Source organism: Urocampus carinirostris, chromosome 18 (assembly GCF_059441175.1).
Source record: "Urocampus carinirostris isolate Australia breed hairy pipefish chromosome 18, RoL_Ucar_1.0, whole genome shotgun sequence".
Classification (NCBI taxonomy): domain Eukaryota; kingdom Metazoa; phylum Chordata; class Actinopteri; order Syngnathiformes; family Syngnathidae; genus Urocampus; species Urocampus carinirostris.
The window spans coordinates 15,662,979-15,686,455 of record NC_142366.1 but is presented as its reverse complement, the minus strand read 5'-3'; the positions used below and the strand labels follow the sequence as shown (position 1 = coordinate 15,686,455).

The following is a 23,477-nucleotide window of genomic DNA, read 5'->3' as shown; positions in this document are numbered from 1 at the left end:
GTCGTAGCTGGAGACAGACGGTAGCAAAAACGGGACAGGTGGGAGTCAGGGTCGAAAAGGGCTTGCCTAGTGTTAACTGAGGTTCGCAGACGGACTGACAAAAGGGAACAGATAGGAGTGGGTTTAAATAGGGACAGGGAGCCAATCAAAGTCCGAGGCAGTTGGGAAAGAGAGAGAGAGAGAGAGAAAGAGAGTTAGAGAGAGAAAGAGAGACAGAGAGAGATAGTGATGTGGAGAAAGAGAGAGGGAGAGAGAGAGAAAGAAACAGAGAGAGACAGGGATATTGTGAAAGAGAGAAAAGAGAGAGAGAGATACACAAAATGAGAGCGAGAGAGAGGGGGGAACAGAAAATGAGAGAGACAGAGAGAGAAAGAAAAAGAAAATGAGAGAGGAGAGAGAGAGAGAGAGAGAGAGAGAGAGAAAGAGAGAGAGAGAAAGAGAGAGAGAGAGAGAGAGAGAGAGAGAGAGAGATAGGGAGAAAAAATTATAGCGAGTGAGACAGAAAATGAGAAGGAGGGGGAAATAGAGACAGAGAGAGAGAGATTTATAGAGAAAAAAGAACGAATAACAAACTAGAGACAGAAGCAGAGAGAGACTGATACAGAGAACGAGAGAAAAAAGAGAGAGAAAGACATAAAGATAGAGAGAAAGAGGAAAAGAGAGAGGGAAAGAGAGTTTGAGAAAAGGACAAATAACACAGAGAAAGAGAGAGACAGTGATATAGAGAGAGAGAAAAGAGAGAAAGAGAGAGACAGAGAGAGACCGTGATATTGAGAAGGGGAGAAAAAGAGAAAGAGGGAGAGAGAAAGAGAATAGATGAGACAGAGCTAGAGAGAGTGAGATAAGAGAGAGAGAGAGAAAGAATAAAAAAGAAGATGAGAAAGAAAAATATTGAGTAAGAGTGATGAATAGACGTGGACATTTCAAACTGAAATTGATGTTTCTCTGTCGTCTCGCGGGCCGAATTAAAAACCCTGGTGGGCCTGATCTGGCCCTTGTGCCGCATGTTTTGACACCAGTGTTCTAGGTCAACATTTTTCAAAATACATAATAGAGGAACCTATAGTATATGTGTCTTGAAATGAATTGATCGCCACGAATATTTATTTTTTCAACTAAATAATCCGTCTATCTCCATGTCGCGTCCTCCACCGGAACAACTACAATACCCATAAGTCCCCGGATCAGCGTTCTATCATGTGATTCAAGCAAAATATTGTAGGCGCATCCTGACAGTGACAGAAATCAGCGTTGTAATGTCATAAATTAACTATGACATGCTGAGAACGTATTTTTTTGCAGATTGGGAATTCATGGCCCCGTGAAGTGTATTCATCGTCAGATCAGACGCTACGCAACTATGGCTGAAGTGTTTGAAGAGGTAAAACTAGCATGCTAACGATAGCATTATTATTGTTATTACTCCTTGACTCGAGCTTCCGAATTGCATTTTAGTCCCATAAAAGATCAGCTTTTTTGATTCACGCGCCAACATGATCATTTATGCTGACTTTTACCGACGTACATTAATATGATTGTGTTACAATGTCACTTTATAAAGAATATCAAATGTCAAATCCCTGGGATAATGACATAAAAGTGCATTTCCGGTTTCGTCCGAAAGAAAAATAAAACGAAAACCTCCATGTCAAATGTGAGGCGAGCCTTGCGAAGCTGGCTTTCCCCCCGGTGCGTTGTTTTGGTAGCTGCTTGCCTGACTTTGCTATGTGCAAGGATAGTTTTTATTCTTTTATTATTATTTGGGATGTACCAAAAACATTATTGCTTAATACAAACACATGAGCAAGTCCAAGGGTTTCACATTTTCAGTTGCAAGTCAAATATTTCATGAGGTGCATCTGTAATAATAACAGTTATAATGAAATGAAATGAAATGATCTGCATTTATATAGCGCTTTTCAAGTCAATGACTTCCCAAAGCGCTTTACAGGGAGTGCAGAATTATTAGGCAAGTTGTATTTTTGAGGATTAATTTTATTATTGAACAACAACCATGTTCTTAATGAACCCAAAAGTCTCATTAATATCAAAGCTGAATATTTTGGAAGTTGGAGTGGGGCTTTTTTAGTTTTAGCTATTTTAGGAGGATATCTGTGTGTGCAGGTGACTATTACTGTGCATAATTATTAGGCAACTTAACAAAAAACAAATGTATACCCATTTCAATTATTTATTTTCATCAGGGAAACCAATATAACAGCTCAACATTCACAAATATACATTTCTGACATTCAAAAACAAAACAAAAACAAATCAGTGACCAATATAGCCACCTTTCTTTGCAAGGACACTCAAAAGCCTGCCATCCATGGATTCTGTCAGTGCTTTGATCTGTTCACGATCAACATTGCGTGCAGCAGCAACCACAGCCTCCCAGACACTGTTCAGAGAGGTGTACTGTTTTCCCTCCTTGTAAATCTCACATTTGATGAGGGACCACAGGTTCTCTATGGGGTTCAGATCAGGTGAACAAGGAGGCCATGTCATTAGTTTTTCTTCTTTTAGACCCTTTCTTGCCAGCCACGCTGTGGAGTACTTGGATGCGTGTGATGGAGCGTTGTCCTGCATGAAAATCATGTTTTTCTTGAAGGATGCGGACTTCTTCCTGTACCACTGCTTGAAGAAGGTGTCTTCCAGAAACTGGCAGTAGGACTGGGAGTTGAGCTTGAGTCCATCCTCAACCCGAAAAGGCCCCACAAGCTCATCTTTGATGATACCAGCCCATACCAGTACCCCACCTCCACCTTGCTGGCATCTGAGGCGGACTGGAGCTCTCTGCCCTTTACCGATCCAGCCACGGGCCCATCCATCTGGCCCATCAAGACTCACTCTCATTTCATCAGTCCATAAAACCTTAGAAAAATCCGTCTTGAGATTTTTCTTGGCCCAGTCTTGACGTTTCAGCTTGTGTGTCTTGTTCAGTGGTGGTCGTTTTTCAGCCTTTCTTACCTTGGCCATGTCTCTGAGTATTGCACACCTTGTGCTTTTGGGCACTCCAGTGATGTTGCAGCTCTGAAATATGGCAAAACTGGTGGCAAGTGGCATCTTGGCAGCTGTACGCTTGACTTTTCTCAGTTCACGGGCAGTTATTTTGCGCCTTGGTTTTTCTACACGCTTCTTGCGACCCTGTTGACTATTTTGAATGTAACGCTTGATTGTTCGATGATCACGCTTCAGAAGCTTGGCAATTTTAAGAGTGCTGCATCCCTCTGCAAGATATCTCACTATTTTTGACTTTTCAGAGCCTGTCAAGTCCCTCTTCTGACCCATTTTGCCAAAGGAAAGGAAGTTGCCTAATAATTATGCACACCTGATATAGGGTGTTGATGTCATTAGACCACACCCCTTCTCATTACAGAGATGCACATCACCTGATATGCTTAATTGGTAGTAGGCTTTCGAGCCTATACAGCTTGGAGTAAGACAACATGCATAAAGAGGATGATGTGGTCAAAATACTCATGTGCCTAATAATTCTGCACTCCCTGTACAATTGGCTCCACATTTCCCAATAGCGGCCTTGCAGCCATGTAAGGCGCTAAACTGCTTATTGGGGGTATTAGGGGTTCAGTGTCTTACCCAAGGACACTTCGACATGTAACACGGACAAGCCGGGATTCGAACTAGGATCCCTTGATCCCAAGACGAGCGCTCTACCTCCTGAGCTACTCTGGCAAATATGCACGAGTGACTTGTTTGTAGATAAAACTGCCTGCTGCACCATTATCATCAACTTCATCAGTTCCTTTCTAACAGTTTTCTTGTCACTGTCACTTGAATCTGCCAAATTGTTTGCATAATGGATTATTAATAAAATCAAACTAATGAGTAAGTTACTTTTCAGGAAATAAATTGTGACTCAAAGTGCTGTATAAAATATTCGACTTACAGTAAGACAATAAAATTATCCCTACCCGAAACACCTCACACACAGACACACACAAGGGTTGAATTATGATAAAACAAAATAGGTTCTAATAGAAATGAAATATGATTATGGCAAGGCACAGACTAACCATGTGAGGAAATGGGCCTAAGTGAGGGTTAGCCACACAGATAGGTATGGCAGCAGATGGCTTCAGGCTTTCAGACATTATACATAATCTGTTGCACTTTGTTGTCCTGAAGAATTTTTAAAGCACTAATATACCTTTTTAAATTTTTTTCATAATGGTCAAAATAAATGTTTCAAAGTATTTCAGTGTTTTGTTTGTTTCTGCTAAGCCGGGGGTTGGCAACAAGCGGTTCTGGAGCCTCATTCGGCTCTTTGGGGCTCCCTAGTTCCAAAATGGTTCTTCAAAAATGTAAGCGTGGCTTGTCCAAAGTCCGGCCCGGGGGCTAGTTACAGCCCATGATCACATTTTTTACTGGCCTATTGTTTATAATGTTTGGCCTGCCAGCAATGTTGACTGCAGTAATTCACTTTCTCACTAGAGTATGTCAGTAACCCTTTAGCCACCTTGCCTTTGGCTTTCTGTGATAATTTTAGCCCACCCCATTTCCGACAAAGCAACTGTAAATAAAAAAAGGAAAGTTGACTGTGAAGGTCGCCGCTTTCAGGACAAGTGGTAATTGGAATATTTTTTCCATGAATCCGAAGCAACTGCTCCTGCCTATTTTGCCAAGAGACTGTGGCTGTTTTCAAAGCTGTTTTAACAGCACAGCAGGGCTTTTTTACTAGACCCTGCGAGTCAAATGAAAATACTACAAAGGCGAGCTACGAGGTTGCAATGCTGATCGCCAAGCACTGCAAACTTTTCAAGAAGGGTGAATTTATTAAAGACTGCTCAAAGAACGCAAGGCTGAAGAGTCGGCCCGCACACTTTTTTTTAGTTTACCAAATCTGGCTCTCTATCTGAGATGTTTGGCCACCGCTAAGTAAGATAATGGAAAATGATATGGTTTCCGTAGAAGGACAAACATTCTTTACATTGAATGAATATATACGTATACACCATATAGATACTGTATTTATTGCTTTTATAAAGCTTTTATTTTTTGGCAGCGCTAGATTTATGTGTATTTTTTTTCCAATATGGCTCTTTCAACATTTTCGGTTGCCACCGTCTGGTTTTTCAGTTTCGGCCCAAAATCTTCGTTTTAATGCATCCTTAATAAATAGAAAATTCTGGTGGATTAAGGTTATATTCTTTTGTTGAGTTGCAGTGACATTTCAGTGCATTGTATTTTAATGTGTAATGGTTATAAAAATATGTCTAATCTCCTTTACTCCATCTTTGTCAAAACAGGACAGACGGCCGAGTGAAGAATTTACCGATGAGTCTGAGGTAAGCTGAAAATAAACATTTCCACTTATCATATTGAACTAATGAAGGTTTTACTTCGAACATGACAAAAACAAAACAACAAATCGAAAAAATAAAATAAAAACAATTTTAACGTACATTTTCGAAAGAAGAATATGCTTATTAGATCTTACCCCTTTAACTTAATTAATAATTGTGTCCCAAAGTTAGCTCTTCTGACTATTTACAGACAACAAACACTTCTCGAATATACATATTTACATTGGCTCTGTGGGTACACAGTCTCTTCATTATCATCATCATCACTACTTCCATCACCTTTTTTACAAACTTCATGATCACCATTGCTATTTCTATACATTTTTAGCATATTTTATAACATAACATAGTTCCCTTGGGTGCTCATGTTGAAACTGACTGCTATGTGGTGTGTGTTGTCCATCATACAAGTATCTTTGGACTTGCTACCTTAGGGGGTCTGCCCCCAGGCAGCAGGACCACCATTCTTGAGTGTCCTGATCTGTATATTAAAAAGGTACGGGAGCTTGAGCCAGATACCTCCAGCATCAAGCTCCCACTTGTCTGCCCTAACTCTGAGATGTGAAGAATATGTCTGTTTTTTAAGATGTGTATCTTTGTTATTGTATCCCTATTTATTTAGTTTTTGTTTGTTTTTCACCATCCTCACATACGTATTTATTCACCTCATAGTTTTTCGTTTATAAATATAGGTCCAGATTGTGATAGATTTGCATAACATGATGGTGACAGGTATATAATGACAATGTTCAACAATAGTAATAAGAATAGACACATAGTTGATGATGATAATAATAACAAAGATAACATGATAGTCGTGATAGTCGTTGCAATAATAATAAGGTTAATTATCAGCTCGACCCACCTAGTGACTGTATAAGGCTTTTGCAAGATTTTACATTATTTCTACAACAAAAATAAAATGTAAAGTAGGTGTCGCAAAAATATTACCCCCTGGTCTGTCAGCTCAGCTAAATGACTCCAGAATTTCGCTGATGACTTCTGAATGATCCATTGTCGATCTAAATGACTAACAATGACAGAGTGCATTTAGTCTTGGTTTAAATGCACCTGCTCTGTGATGATCTGTGAAAGCAGGCACTAGAGAACAGAGAGCATTATGAAGACCAAAAAACACACCAGGCCAAATTGTCTCTAGGTGTGAATGAGCGAGCGAGTTGTCTGTCCCTGTGTGCCCTGCGATTGGCTGGCAACCAGTTCAGGGTGTCCCCTGCCCACTGCCCGATGATTGCTGGGATGGGCTCTAGCACCCCCGTGACCCTACTGAGGATAAGCTGTGCAGCTAATGAGTGCCCCGGTCCAATCTTTTTTTCATAATGAATCCTCAACTCTTATTTTTCTTCGAGTGTTCGCTGGGATCCTGTAAAAAGGGATCACAAATGTTTTATCTTCGATTCTGGCACACAAACACAAAACAACTACACAATACGACAGCTTTCTTTTCCTCTGTCTTCTGACCAGCGAAAGTATTCCTTTGCCTCCAGGCTAAGCCCTGCCCACCCGATACGGCACACTGTTTGGAAACAAATGAAAGGGTCTATCGGATTGGACAATCTATCCGACAATTGTCCGGGCTGAAAATTGGATATGGCATCAGAAATGAAAACGATTTTTCAGGACATTCCCAGAGAAAAGACAATATTCTTGGCCAGTATTTGGAATAATAATGACTGAGCAAACTCGTCACAAATTATTCTTGTGTCACAGTTGCCATGGCGCCCAGTTGGTCCCAGCCGGGTGGCGCCGGGTTCTGTCACGGTTGCCCCGTCCATGGACACCGGCTGAGACGCGTTGACTGAATGCTCCTTGGGAGTACTTAAACGCGGTCCTTCGAGCCGTTTGTGGTCTGAGCCTCTGTGAAACTTCTGCAAGACTCCTTGTTAAACTCTGTGTGAAATGCCTAGTTCTGTGAATTTGCCTGCGTTTGATCGTGTTTTATTTTCGACCTGTTCTGTTTGATTTTGACCATTCTTTTGTTTGGATTTCAATCCACTTCCGTGACCATCGATCCCCGGATCGAGTGTGCGCGCATTCCTTCTCTCCCTAATAAACTGTGAGTACGTTGCGCTGTTGGGTTCTCAATTCTGTTTCCTGCCTTGGTCCGTGACATCTTGTTTTTTAAAGTATGCAGGCTAGCAGCGCAAAAGTGCATTTCTATGATTTTGCGTGAAATGTGTCAACAGCATTTTTATTTTGTCATAAGGACCCACCCACACCTTTTCGCGTCTCATAACTCTTAACTTCAAGTCCTCCACCAGCCGAAAGTAACACTTGCAGGTTGGTGCGTCACGGGGAAAATATTACTCACAATCGGTTTTATAAGTGGCGTTCCACATTCTCGGGTGCATCAACTCAAAACACCATTTTTCGCCCCTAAGTTTCGCGAGTGTGAGAGCGAGGGTTGCGGTGATGGTGAGACAAGAGCGTGGAAAAGTGTTATTTTCAAAAACAATCCTTCCCCGCTCAACAATGCCATATCTAGGCTATTTCCTGTGTAATACGGTGGCAAGAGTTTTGATGCGAAGGCATTTGTCACGGGCCCTGCTGCCGTATCTAACAAGAAAAAGCCAAACCATATCCCCTAGGAAGAGTTTCCCACTTACAAACTTTATTGTCGGCTACTGGGTCGAACAATACTTGAGATTTTTGCTCTCAGTCACAAGCAATGTTCCCTGTAATTTTCCTTACGGGTCTGAGCGTTCGCACAAAGTCCGTGAGCAACGCTTGAAACAACAGTGAGCAACCATAATCCCAAGTGTGGCAAGATAATTCATGATCAAACATGTCCAAAACTTGACATCAAGTTACATTTTGCTGAGTTTCTGGCAATGCAAAATTATTTTTCTCTTTTGAATGAATTGACTCGTGTTCTATTGCAAAGGTTGTACGGCCTACAAACGGCGTTTGTTCTTACAATTCTTTCACAAGATATCCATTTCTTTTTATTTCCTGATATATTTTGTCGCGGCAGCACGGCGGCGCAGTGGTTAGCGCTTGTGCGGCACAGTTCATGTCATGGGAACCTGTCGTGGGTTCAAATCCAGCTCCAGACTTCCTGTGCGGAGTTTGTATGTTCTCCCCGTGCTTGCGTGGGTTTCCTCCGGGCACTCCGGTTTCCTCCCACGTTCCAAAAACATGCATTTCAGGTGAATTGGCCGGTCCAAATTGTCCCTAGGTGTGAATGAGCGAATGAGTTGTCTGTGCCTGTGTGCCCTGCGATTGGCTGGCAACCAGTTCAGGGTGTCCCCTGCCCACTGCCCGATGATTGCTGGGATGGGCTCCAGCCCCCCCCGCGACCCTAATGAGGATAAGCGGTACGGCTGATGAGATGAGATGAGATATTTTGTCGCATAATATTAACATTTTTGGGGGCTTATTTAGTCGGTTGTAAGATACAGAACTATACTTTTTGTGGAATTACAATGTTGGCAACAAGACTCACTTGATATAATTGGAAATTATTTGAATGCAACACAAACTTTTTCCTCTTTTTCTGTGTTTTTTTTCTACTTTTTTGTTACTTTTTCCTTTTTGTTCTCTATTTACTTTTTTCCTACATTTCTTTCTTTTCTTTTTTTCTGGCTTTTTTTCTAAATGTTTCCTTCTTTTTTTCTCTTCCTTTTGTTTTTTTTTTCCTCAGCTTTTCACTACTTTTTCATTTTGGTATTTTTTTTCTTTTTTGTTCTATTCCCCCCTTCCTTAAAGGCATGTTGTGCATAATTTTACATAATATTTGGTCATGTTGAGATTAAAGAAGCAAAAACAACCTGAAGAACCTTTTAGGACCCGAAAGAGCCGGTTCCTTTTAGTTAGCCGAGCTGAAGAAGCCCGTTCTCTACTAACTTTACTCAACTTCGTTTTGCTTTGACTCGACTTCAAAATACCGCATTTAGGACACAACGTCGGGGGAACCCGTGTATTTTTACCTTCATGCACTGTAACTTTGACTTAAGTCGCTTCTTAATAAGTAATTTTGAGCCCTCATTTTTGTGCGCTGGCTAGATTTTCTTGTGCGCTGAGAATGTGCGAGCAGTGCGCAATTGTGCACGCGCGCAGCTCAGAGGGAACACTGGTCACAAGTTTCACAGTGCAAACTGAGAATAACGGTTTATGCTGAGTTTGGCATTTCATTAGAGGAATCGGCCACATAGTGATTGAATTCAATTTAAGTACATTTTCCAACTACAGACCCTCGTTAGTAAGTTGATTTTGTTCGTAAGTTGCGTCACTGCTATATTTTGTATGTTGGTGCCGCTGAAGCGTGCCATTGTGGCCCGCCTAAAATTTCCTCCACTGTTTTGCCGTTATCCATGATCCCCAGTCGACTATTGCTAAGAAAGCACTTTTGTCGGGAAGCGTGCCACTCTGGCCCGACTATAATAAATTTCAGTTATGGCCGTGATCCATTATTCCCGGTTTATTATTGCTAAGTTTAGGGCTTTCTTTTCTTTGGTTGGTGCTGCTGAAGCATGCCATTGTGGCCCGCCTAAAATGACCTCTACTGTTTTGCAGTGATCCATTACCCCCAGTCGACTATTGCTAAGAGCAAGGACCTGCAGAAAGCACTTTTGTCAGGAAGCGTGCCACTCCGGCCCGACTATAATGAAGTTCAAAGTTATGGCCGTGATCCATTATTACCCGTTTATTATTGCTAAGATCAGGGCTTTATTTTCTTTGGTTGGTGCTGCTGAAGCGTGCCATTGTGGCCAGCCTAAAATGACCTCTACTGTTTTGCCGTGATCCATTATCCCCAGTCGACTATTGCTAAGAGCCAGGACATGCAGAAAACACTTTTGTCGGGAAGCCTGCCGCTCAGGCCCGGCTTTAATGAATTTCAAAGTTATGGTTGTGATCCATTATTCCAGATTGATTATTGCTAAGATAAGTGCTTGCTTTTCGTTGGTTGGTGCCGCTGAAGAGTGCCATTGTGACCCGCCCAAAATGACTGCCACTGTTTAGCAGTGATCCATTATCCCCAGTCGATTATTGCTGAGAGCCCGGACCTTGCAGTAAGAACTTTTGTCGGGAAGTTTGCCGTTCTGGCCCGGCTATGATGAATCTCAAAGTTGTGGCCATGATCCATTATTCCTGGTTCATATCAAGGCTTGCTTTTCTTTGGTTAGTTGCTCTTAAGCGTGCCATTGTGGCCCGCCTAAAATGACCTCCACTGTTTTGCTGTGATCCATTACCCCCTGTCAACTATGGCTGAGAGAAAGTATGTGTTATGCATGGCGAATCTAAAATTATTGAATATCCTCAGTTGAATATTGCTGCGAGTGGAGGCGGCATGGTGCATTTTAAAAATTGGGGGATACATATTTTTTTCTTCTTAGCATTATTCTATACCCACTTTTGGGTCACGGCCGCTCAGTTGAGAAACACTGCTTTAGTCTCAATATCATGCGTCTTGTAGTCCGCAGTTACCTCTGAAAAGTGATGGGTCCCGGGGACTCGCATGCTCAAAAATCTATGGGTCCCAACAGAGAGCTATGGGTCCCCAAAATTTAGTGTTATCGGGGTTGAAATTGTAAATCGGAGACAAATATATAAATACATATATAAATCTATATATTCATTCAGTTTTAATCATCACAGTTAATTGGTAATACAAAACAGTTATCACTTCAGATTTTTCAGTTCACAAAAATATTGTACATTATACAAAATAATGTTGCTGAAATATTAGTCTATATATTCATGCAGTTTTAATCACTTCAGATTTTTCAGTTCATATATTCTTGGTGGTTTGCTGTCCCGCCACAGTTGTATTGCCTTCTCAATATCCAATTGCAGCAACGGAATTTCCATTGCTAATTTGTGGTTTTCATGTCGTTGTGCCGATCCAATGTGCTTTTCTGAAGGTTCGTATTGCGAAATGTTTTATGCAATTCAGTTTTTTTTTTAGTCTCCATTATCATCCTCCTCATAGCGTAACCAGGAATATAATAGAGTCCATTTTGGCAGAAAATTCCTTTTCTTGTTAGGAGTATTCTTTTGTTTATTATCTTTCGTCGAATCGTTCGCCTCAAAACACGTGTTTTCCTTGCCTTCGCGGTCTTCTGAAGAATATCTCCGCTATTTTTTCGTGCCGGAATTATTGCCGTTGTTACCACTTTCTGTATTATGTTTCGACTTATTATCGACAGTGAAGAAATTACCAATTTTTTGTGGATTTGAACCTAATACCAACTGTTTTTTCGGAGGCATACTTCTCTTTCACTTGACAACCACCAAAACAATGACGTCAACTCGAAGCAACGAGATCTCGTTTGCCGAGATCGGCACGAGACCAAAACAACAATGGCGGATCTGCCCGACGAAAAGTTTGGAGTGCGGTAAATCTTTGTTAAAAAAAAAAAAGTAATCGGGTAATAATGACAATTTGGTGTCAAAAAAGTTCCCGGGGACTCACGTTGATTTGACACAATGCGTCCCCAGCAAAAATGATGTGTCAGGGATGCAGGGACGCGAGCAAACGAGAACACTGAGTCCGGTGCGCTTTGTGTATGAAAAATACATGACAAAAAACAATTTTTAGGGGATACACCTTATAAACCAGTGCACCTTATAGTACCTAAAATGCAAATATGCTAGATAAAAAAATAAATGTTCATACCTCGGCGCATCCAAATTCAACTAATTGAGGTGTGAAGTGGGCAATCATCTAGTATATCTTCTTTGTCACAAGGAGGAGGACAGCGAGGAGGAGCCCAAGCTGAAATATGAGCGTCTCTCCAACGGCGTGACGGAAATCCTGCAAAGCGACGCAGCCAGCTGCATGACCGTCCATGACAAGGTAGTGAAGGGGTCACGCCTCGCAGGGGCCTTTTGCCTCGCACATTGTCGAAGTTCCGAGTCGGATTATGTCTGCTGAGAGCCATTCTTTTCTCACCTTTGCGGGAGGCTGCGCCCCGCTCTACTGGGAGACTTGTTGCACGCCATTGAGTCTCCCCTTTTTATTCCCACCCGTTGCAAATCTTGCCATCTGCCGAGACGTATTTGTTAAAACTGAAGAATAGTCACGACAGCAGAAGCCTGAGTGGGACTTCAGGGAGGTTGTTTTTTGTTTACGTCTTTGCAGGGAGAATAATGTGAAGATTATGAACAATACAGGCTCCTTTTAATAGTGAGGTCGCGCCCAAGAGGATGGACGCATGCTATAAGTAAACAGGGCACTATGAAATTTGTATCCGTGCAAGGATTACGTATCAATTATGGGTATTTATTATGGGACATGCAAAAAAATAGGTTAGCATTTCTTAATGGTACATAGTAATGGGAAGAACTTCCTGCAACTGAAAATCATTTTTACTCAATACCTACTGCATGTATGGAGAGATTTGTCTTAAAAACAAATATTTTCGCGATTTACTCATGATCTAAAAATTATATGTTTTGATTATTGCACATGCAAGATTACACAGGGTTCCTGCAAATCCTTGAAAAGTCTTAAAAGGCATTGAATTCATTATTCTAAAATTCAGGCCCTACATGGCATCAAAAAAATTGTACAGTCTTGTACATATGAACGCATTAATCAAATTTGTATTTGTTTGAACTAAAACTGTTTAGTCACATTTAACCAGGTTTGGGTAGGGTAACTTTAACTTGATTACTTTCAATTACTTTTGGATTACTCCAATACCAGATATGCTAATAAAAGACAAAAGAAACTAAATGTGAATAAAATGATGACTCACAACACGTGGTAAGCTTTCTCTCCTGGATTTGCGACAGAAACAAAATGAAAATAAATCCAAACAGCTTGCCAACATCATTTTTGCCGTTCTATGTATTCCGTTACTCCCCAAGCCTGCACACAATTGAGTAATTTTATTCATATTTAGTTTATTTTGTCTTTTATTAGCATATTTGGTATTGGAGTAACCCAAAAGTAATTGAAAGTAATCAAGTTAAAGTAACCCTACCCAACCCTGCATTTAACAATTGTATTTTTAGTAATTCACTGATTTAATTTTGTGGCAACATCGCTTAACCACAGTATTGGAACTCCAGACGCTGCCCTACTTACGAACAAGAGACGTTCAGGACGATCGTTCGTGAGTTGAATTTATTCGTAAGTTGCTTCAGTGCTATATTTTGTATGTTTAAGGCGTGTATAAGTAACCTTTATTGTTTTGTACTAAAAAATAAGCATTTCATAAATTAATATGCTCTATAAAGATAAATGATATTAAGTTTAACTTACTTTTGGAAAATAAGCTTCAAGAGGTCCTTCTGTGTGTTAGAAAGTGGCCGAAAAAAAGCGATCCAACCATTGTTTCAACCGCATCATGCTTCCTTATTCCACTTTCATTTCAAATGAAACGGCTCGCCTCTTCTTTCCACTTTACACCAACCATTTTGCATGGATGCACGGGATATTAAATAATAAAAATGTCAACGTTCTTAGCGCGCTGGAGATACATTATACTATGTTCAAGCAAGAACTGGGACTTTGACAGGAAGAGGAAGCCGGTGGATACTGGGATGAGCTCTCACAGCGTCACACGCAGGTAGCGGCGAAAAGAAGCACTACAATAATGTCCTGTACTCGGAAAAAGGTGCACACAATACAAAATCAAACTTACAGTAATGTCCGGATATTTGTCGACATCCCGTAAAAAAATCTTTGTATCTACCTTTTTTCGTAACTCAAATGTTTGTAAGTAGGGGAGCGTCTGTATCACAAAGGTAATGTGGTTTCAGTCTGGCCTTTCAGAGCAGACACACGTCTTGGGTTACCCACAATACACAATTTTGGACAGAGACGTTTACTTTGGACCATGAGAAAGTGTAAATTTAATGAGAAGTAGCGATTTGATGAACTTTTTTTCTCCATGGCTAAAAGCTGAACCAGGAAATGTGTACAAGGGACAATGTATTGTGTGCAAAAAATGTTTGTGTTTTTTTGTCTTGTTCGTTTCAATTGTATTTTTTTTTTTGTCGACTTGGTCTTATATTTGATTTCAAAAAATTTAAAAATCCTTAAAAAGTCTTGAACTTAACTTGCCCTAAGCTGTATAAGTAACCTGTATTGTTTTTTACAAAAAAATAATCATTTAACAAAATAATATGCACTATAAAGATGAATAAAGCGAGGTTTTACTTACTTTTGGGACTTGCGCTTCAAGAGGTCCTCCTCCGTGGTAAAAAGTGGCCAAAAAAAAACGTTCCGACCATTTTCTCAACCGCATTAAGCTTTCTTATTCCACTTTAATTTCAAAAGAAACGGCTCGCCTGTTCTTTACACTTTACACCATTTTGCATGGATGCACAAGTCGGGGAGCGTCTGTAAATGCAAATACGTAAAACAAAGAGCAAAACTTGAGGAGTCCTTATGTAGAATTTAATGGCCATGAAAAGGGTACAAAAACGGTCATTGGTTTTGGTGGTCATTGCAAGGTATTTTTCTTAACTGGTGAACTTCAGGCTTAAACTTTTTAGGCAACTTCCTTCCCATGGTTGAGCAAGTCCCACTTTGCATAAGGTCTAACTCCTTTCTGGTCATAGCCACCACCACACAATTTTCTTTCTTTTTTTTACTAACTTTCATCTACTGCTTACCACCGTGAAGGCGTGCATGTCTTCTCATAATTTAAGCGTCCGGATGGGGATTTCCGTTTGAACAGTTCCCTGTCCTTATAAATCCCTTTTAAAAGCTGCTGCGCCTCACGAGTCTCCAAACCTTTTTTTATTATTTATTTTATTTGTTGCCTATTTTATTTGGGAAGATTGCAGTGGGCTATGTGTGACATGCTCAACTGTGCCTGTAAATATAAGCATTTCATTATAGGCAGCGCTCAAGCATGCTGCTAGACCGTGCCCATATAGAGGGTGTGTAATGTGTGTGGTTCAAGAACTCCCCAAAAAAGACCCTAGCCTACGGGTGGGAAAACCTTGGCCTGCATGCAACATGCGGCCTTGGCAGGCTTTTTCATCCAGCCTCCCAAACATAAATGGTCAAAAAAATATGTATAATATACGTATATAGTAGTAAATAAAGTACTTTTAATAAAAACATGGTTTTGGGTGCCATTTTTGTTTGATTGTTTGATTGACAATACTGCACAATAACCACGAAAATAGATATCAAATTTATGCTTAAAGTCAGGGACCAAATATATGATTTTGCTTTCATTCTGAAAAGAAAAAAAATACTATAGAAATACTACACAAATACTACTGCAGTAATACTATGATACTGAAATGCTACTACACTACCACCAGAAGTACTAGAAAAAAGAAATACTACAATAATACTACTATATAAATACTTCAAAAATTCTTCTACAATAATACTACAAAATACTACAAATTACTAGAGAACTAATGATTTAATTTAGCCCAAAAAACAGGGACTTAATATATGATTTCGTTTTCATTCTGAAAAGAAAAAAATACTATAGAAATACTACAAAATAGTACTACAGTAATACTATTATACCAAAAATGCTATTATAGAAATATTACACCAGAAATACAACTACAGTAATATTACAAAAATACTAGAGGAATGCAACAATAATTCTGATATGGAAATACTACAAAATACTACAGATATACCATGCAAATAGACCAAAGATACTTTCACATACATGCCAATAAAATTACTACAAAACCAAATATCAAAGTTAGTACTTAAAAACAAGGACCATATATATATTTTTTGCTTCCATTTTGAAATAATAAAATAATAAAGAAATACTACAATACACTACTAAAGAAATATTGCACAAGAAATACTAAAAAGATTACAGTAATATTACAAAAATACAAAAAAACTACTCTGGAAATATTTTAAAAATACTACAGAAATAATATAAAAATACTACTTTGGAAATACTTCAAACATACTTCGACAGCTATACTACAAAACTATTACAAGATTTCTACAAACTCAAATTTAGTGTTTTAAATCAGGGACTTTCTTTTATTCTGAAAAAAAAATGTTTAAAAAAATATAACATGTAGATGTCTGCATGTATATTGAAAAACTGGATAGGTCTCTAGGATCGGCCCCATGGCCAAATATTTTAGCCCCCGACTCCAAATAGTTGCCCACCCCTGCCTTAGCTAATTTATGTGAGCATACTCATTCCGCATACACACCAATTAACAACATCACACATATGTTTTTATATGATAGCTGCGTGCGTAGCTTAGGTCAGCAGCAAGCTGGCGACGAGAAGTCAGATGTACAGTGCATTTATTATGCTGAAGCATTTTAATTTAAGAAGCCAAAATGCCATTTCACACTGCCTGACTTAATAAAGAGCAATGGCAATTTCACACTTTTGCTCACCAGCTCACCCAATCCGCACCCATATTATTATTTTTTTAATCCCCTTCACCTCCACACTGACAGTTTTGCTTTAGGAGTAGAAAAGCTTTCATTTTCCTTATTTAGCTCATACTTATTTGTTCATTTTATGTTACTTAAAGTCTATTTAAGTCAGGTTTAATTTGTATAGCCTCTTAATCACAAGAAGTCTCAAAGGGCTTTACAGACAATACACAGACATCTAATCACAAAGAGTCTCAAAGGGCTGCACAGGCCACAGATTATTGCAAACCACAGACTATTATGACACCATCCCCTGATCTAAAACCTACATGAGGGCAAATAATACACAGATATTGTCAACATAAAATATAGGTTATTCATATGCTATAGAATCGAAGTGTATTTTAAGCCTAGATTTAAACAGTTCCACTGAGGTTGCAGATCGAATCTCCAGGGGCAGAGCATTCCACAGCACCGGGGCCCGAATGGAGAACGCTCCCGAACCTGCGGGTCTCTTCTTGGCTCTTGGGATCACGAGTAGACCAGCATTTTTAGAGCAAAGGCTCCGGACCGAAACATAAGGGGGAATTAAATCTGAAAGATATGAGGGAGCAACTCCATGCATGATTTTGTATAATGCCAACAGAATCTTAAAATCACATCTTAAGCTAACAGGGAGCCAATGCAGGTTAGCTAAAATCAGGGTAATGTGATCAAACTTTCTTGTCTTTGTTAAAAGCCTCACTGCAGCATTTTGTACCAGCTGAAGGCTCTTGATTTTGGACTTTGGGAGACCGGAGAGTAGTGGATTACAGTAATCGAGACGGGAGGTAACAAACGCATGAATTATAATCTCCGCATCCGACTGAGACAGCATAGGGTGAATTTTAGCAATGTTGCGAAGATGGAAAAAAGCTGTTCTAGAAATATTCTTAACGTGTGTTTGAAAGGACCGATCAGGGTCAAATATGAAACCTACATTTTTGACTGAGTCACTCTGGATGATATTACATTTGTCAATGTTCAGAGCAGTTTTTGAGAACAAGTGACAGCATTTAGATGGACCAATAACTAACATTTCGGTCTTTTCAGAGTTAAGGCGCAAAAAGTTGAGTGACATCCATTCCTTTATCTCAGTGAGCCAGGCCTCCAAATTTCCACAGTTTAGTTGGGCAGATTCCTCCATCGTAAGATATAGTTGAGTGTCATCTGCGTAGCAATGGAAACTGATGTTATACTTGCGAATAATATTACCTAATAAAAGCATGTAAATTCTAAAAAGAAGGGGGCCAAGTACTGAACCCTGTGGAACACCACAGGTAACACTAAAGGGCTCAGATGTCATTTCACCATATTTAACAAAGTGCGTCCTATCTGAGAGGTAGGATGTGAACCATAAGAGGACGGTTCCTGAGAGACCAATCCATGAAATACAGTATAGGTAATAACACAATATCCGTTTCACAGCTTCCTGGTAGGAGATTGCCTCAAAATTCTAAAAAAAAAAAAAAAAAAAACTACCCCTCCATTTGAGTTACAAAGTTAAAACAATGCAATCTTATCTGTTGGCGTAGATGCTATTAATGATAACTATTTTCTTAAATTTGTAATCTTTACAGTTTCTTGCTTTGGGAACACATTTTGGAAAGGTTTTCCTGTTGGACATCCAAGGAAACGTCACCCAGAAGTTTGAAATTGTGAGTATAAACCCCCCTTCTTTCTCAATAGATACCTATGTTTAACTTGCTTTGGAGCCACATGCGGGTCTTTGGCACCCTCTAGTGGCTCTCTTCGCACCATTTCAAAAATGTTTGATAATGGAAAAATATATGTTTTTTGTAGGACAGAACCGGAAGGTAAATGTATTTTTCTATTACGTCCACATGATGGCAATGAAGTTTTATGTAAAGTGGATTGTGTCCTTGATCCATATCCCAAGATTTTTTTTTAAACTATAACTTGACAATACATAAATTATTTAGAAAATAAAACTTTTATGAAGTTCAGTATTTAGGTACTGAAGGTATAAGTGTAAACTGCATGGTCAGCCACTGCATTTAACACACAGCCAAAACTCACTTTAAGTTATTTGTGAGGTGCATCAACTGTTATTTAAAGGGACAGGGTGAAACCTTCATTCGGGATAAAAAAAACATTGATTTGAATAATGGACTGAAATACATAAACAATCATACCATTGTTCATTTTTATAAATATTCATAGGTTAAGAAACTATTTATTTTACATAGCTGAGTCCATACCAAGTAGTCGCCGCCATGTTTGTCTGGGATCTTGCTGCTACGCTGTGCCCATTTGGCACTGGTTTTCATTCCCTTTAGACAATTCAGTGCCATCTAGTGGTCAAATATTACACAATGCACCTTGAAACAAATGTTTGAGAATGTAAATTGGGTTTGTTCTTGAGTCATAGATGAATAATTAAATGAATAAAGGGTTCTACTTTGCTGGTTTTGACTATCGTGGGACGTGTTTGGAAAACAATCCCTTCGAAAAACAAGGGATTACTGTACTTAGAAGTACAGATTGATTTGGAACTAATTTTACATTTTTAAAATGTATCAGTCTTTAAAAGTAAAACCAATTGTGTCTGTATAGCGCCATCAAGACTTTAACATTCTTTGTTAGCGTGAGTTTCATCGTGCGACAAAAAACCCCCCAAATGTCATCGTTAATCAAGTTTTAATTCTGATTAGAGTTCCACCAATTATTGGGTGGGGGCGATTATTGGCACCGATATTTGGGAATTTGACGAATATCAGTATCGGCATAATGATTATTTAGGCTCCGATTATTAAGGCTCAGATGGAGCCGAGCCTCAATCTCCCTCTCTTCCATCTATCTGTCTCTGATGCTACCCACCCCGTGCCTTCCGATTGGATAAGGAACTGGGGGCAGAGCCACGTAAGCAGGAAGAATAACGTTAGAGTGGCGTAATCAGCGGCAGCTCTGTTAAATCCTGAGTACCGACAAGCCTTTCAATCAAGACCACTGATAATATTGATATTTTAGAAAGTAGGAAATAGAAAAGAGTGTTTCATTAAGAGATAGCGTAGCGTGTAGGTAACTTGTTTTAGGGAAGCACATTTAGGTGAAGACTGATATATTAGCTCTTATAACATTAGTTCATCAATCAAGTGTTTGGGTTTTTGACTGAGAAAGAGAATAAAAAGCTTGCTATGGTGGAAGGCTGAGTGATTAGCTCTTACCATAACATTAGTTCTTCGAACTGGTTCTGAAATAGGGTCCACGCTTTTCAATCTTGAGCTCAGTTGAAATTTCAATTCACTTTTTTTTATTTACTGTAAAAAGTTTTGGAGAGTTATTTGAGGTTTTGTGTACCTTTATATGAGTTGTTGCTAAGCCTAATTGTATTACCTGCACTGTTTTGCTTTAGGTGAAGGATTAGTTGCTTTTGTTGTGTTGAAATTCAAATGTATTTACTTTCAAAGGTTTCATAGAGCTATTAAAGTTTTATTCGAATTTATAACAAATATTCTTTGTTTCTTTTTACATTATTAAAATATTCTTCAATTTTTAAGCTTTTACAGCCAATGGATATACGCTCCAAATATTTGTTATAGGCCTTTTCCTAATACTAATAATCTGCATCGGCCTTAGTACTGATCTATGAATGCACGTCCTTAGTTCTGATCTATGAATGCACAAAGCAAGCAGAATGTCTTTTCTCCACTTGAGAAACAAGCTCCTTGTGACTATGCACGGTAGGCGGCGAAGGACATGAGCATATGCGTGAAGGACATGAGCATATGTGCGACCAAGCAGTAAATTAGTATAAATGTAAACAATCTTCATGTTGTACTTACTGTAATTTCCAGACTAAGAGGCGCACCCAAAAACATCAGATTGGCCAGAAATTTGATTGTGCACCTTATAATCTCATGCGCCGTATATAATGTATCACAATATTTGTTGAAATAATGATCAATCCATACATTTATCGCCGTTCATAATCGCATAACATTGGATGCAACGGAAATGAAACCTGGATCGCGGCGGTGGGAGTGCCGGTTCCTATCCACTAGAGAAGACTATGACTACGGATGACACCTGAAAATGCTTTAAGTCTTATCTCATTATCATCATTTTCAGTCATAGTACCGAAACAGAAAGTTAATTAAAATTGGTATAAAGAGTCACGGAATTATGGTATTTTGTACGTTTTTGATCATTTCAAAATGTGTACGCTCGAAAACAATTTTTATACGGGAACTTCTTTTTCAAAGACTATCGTCTTACCCCTTTCAGCTTTAATTCGGATCGTCTCGGTCACTGGTTACAGACGACAACGTCATAGTGGATTGCTTATATTGTCGCGGTATTCGACATAGTCTATCTTGCTGTGAGTAATTAGGTGCCGTGTTTGTAAGGTTTGTCATTTCTTAATGAGGAGGATTTGCATCATTGAAAAGGGGAACAATTGGCAGGGGTTGAGATTGAGAGACTGTCGATGATACGTACGTATTTTCTGGACTATAAGTCGCTCTGTAGTATAAGTCGCACCAGCCAAAAAAAAAGCATAATTAAAAAGGAAAATCATATACAAGTCACCCTCCCACACACACACAACAGGGCAAGGGTGAAATTACCAACACAGAGCGCCCTCTTGGGGTTAAGAGTGATCATAACATGTGAAATGATATACAGTACCAGTAGTAACAATTTAAACCTCAATTTTATAGTAATGTGTTAAGACTTTCACATAAAAGTCTCACCGGAGTATAAGTCGCACGCCTGGTCTAACTGAAAAAAAAACTGTGACTTACAGCATGTAAAATACAGTAAGAACTCACTATCCACTAAAAATTGACTGTACTCTAACTTTAAATGAACATACACACAATTTTTGTTTATTTTTCATTGTTTTGCCTGTAGTAGTTCGCATGCGCAAACTGGACGAGCTGATTCTAGCCGTAAGCGGTCACAGTAAGCAGGTGATCGGTCTCTAGTGGTAGCCTCTGGGACTGCTCGTGAACTGGATTTTACTTCATATAGCGAGCAATATATTTTGTTGCAAATTAAAACTCGTATACTGAAATTTTCAGGATTTAATGATTGATTTTTTTCCGTTACAAGATAGAAGCGATGTTTGGTTGTTTATGAAGTAATTTGGGAACAGTGGGTGGTAGTCTCACTCATTTAAACGTGAAGTATTATATTTTGTTTCCAACGATGCAATAGCTTTTTATTTATTACCCAAATATTCTAGTGGTTAAGATCTGTTGCATTTACCGTTTCTATCTGGGTTCCAATCCGGGAGCATCCAATGTTGTGCAAATGTGGTCAGCCATTATTTTCTGATGATCAATCATTGCTCAAATATAGTCATATAGTATCCACATTCAGCATCGCCTTACGATATTTTGGGATCTACAATGCTTAATTTAATCAAAAATATGAGGGTTTTACATGAATAAATATGGTAGTGATTTCAGATCCAGCCATACCTTTTTTCTGCATTTCCCTGCAGAGTTCAGTGAAGATCAACCAGATCAGCCTGGACGAGAGCGGCGAGAACGTGGGCATCTGCTCTGAGGATGGCAAGGTCAGACATCTTCCATCTTTATGGGCATGCAAGCAGAACATTGCGCATTTCCATCAGCATCTCTCATCTGCTCTCAGACCCGACGTTGATATCGTTGGACTGAAATATTGAGTGGCTTTAACAGTGTCAGGGTTAAAGCCAGTGTTGGGCATGTTACTTTTAAAAAGGAATTAGTTATAGTTACTCACTATTCAAAGAAGTTCAAGAAATACAAACCGTAAAGAATACTGTGGTACCTTTACTTACGAATTTGATTCGTTCTGGGAGTAGCTTCGCAAGCTGAAAACTTAGTAAGTAGAGACGCATTTTAAATGTAAAAAAAACATACAGTATGAGTATTTACCATAAAAGAGCATAGGAACATGAAATGAGTACATGTTAAAATTAGATTACCGCACAATAAACCTAAAACCAGAGGCACATCTTGTTAAAAAAAACACAGAATAAAGAAAACACTAAAAATATTCATTTACCTTTATGCCTCACGTTTCTTAAAAAACTGATCCAATAACGTCTGCTTTAGCCAGCTTTTGACAATCGGTCAGAAATGCGCGTTGCAGACGTAGCAATAGCCAGACATGTCAACACTTTTTCCAAGTGATTTCTTTCCACAAATTACAAAACTTCGTGTAATTTTGCTACAATGTCTTTAATATGGACTGATTGAATGATGACTGCATCCTCCTCCCAGCCATCTTGCTAGAACCCTTCCTCCTTGTCGTCTGTGACTATGAACTGTGACAGTGACAAAAAGAGCATGCTGGGAGCACGCATGCGCACTTGGTTGCAAGGAAGATTTTAGCGATAGCCAGTTTGTTAACGTTCAGGAAACTCTGGAAGCGACGAATGGTAGCGCGCACTGTACTGTGTTGCTGACTTCGCATTCTGAAACCCCTTTGTAACTACAGGCAATATTTTCCCATTCAGGTACTTCGTAACCTGAAACTTTCGTATGTAGAGACATTCTTAAGTAGAGGTACTACTGTATTATAAAATAACAATCAACAGTAAATAATACAGGGAGAGTTTAATAAATTAATTAGAAAAAAAATGAAGGTTTGGCGACTATGGCTTTTCCTTTGTGTTTTGTTACTGCGTTTGTCAGTGTTGGTTTATGTTTGGGCTGCCGAGGGCTTTCCTGTTTTGATTGCTCCCGTTCGGCGCTCATTGGCTGCCCACCATGTGTTGTTCGGCCGGCTAGCCCCACGTTATCACCGGTTCAGCCGTGTCCCATGGTCTATTCCTGACCGGCTTGGTG

At 39.3% G+C, this 23,477-nt stretch overlaps 1 protein-coding gene across 2 annotated transcripts in view; it reads left to right on the top strand.

Annotated features, from left to right (window-relative positions):
• Window positions 1–1,195: 1,195 nt before the first annotated feature.
• Window positions 1,196–23,477, top strand: part of vps41 (VPS41 subunit of HOPS complex) — a 60,181-nt gene continuing 37,899 nt past the window's right edge. For both annotated transcript variants that reach the window (XM_088322480.1, XM_088322479.1), the window contains exons 1-5: window positions 1,196–1,381; window positions 5,271–5,309; window positions 12,037–12,144; window positions 18,255–18,332; window positions 22,145–22,219. In XM_088322480.1, coding sequence (XP_088178606.1) covers window positions 1,361–1,381; window positions 5,271–5,309; window positions 12,037–12,144; window positions 18,255–18,332; window positions 22,145–22,219 — 321 coding nt within the window. In that variant the 5' untranslated portion in view covers window positions 1,196–1,360. The remainder of the gene's footprint in view (window positions 1,382–5,270; window positions 5,310–12,036; window positions 12,145–18,254; window positions 18,333–22,144; window positions 22,220–23,477) is intronic.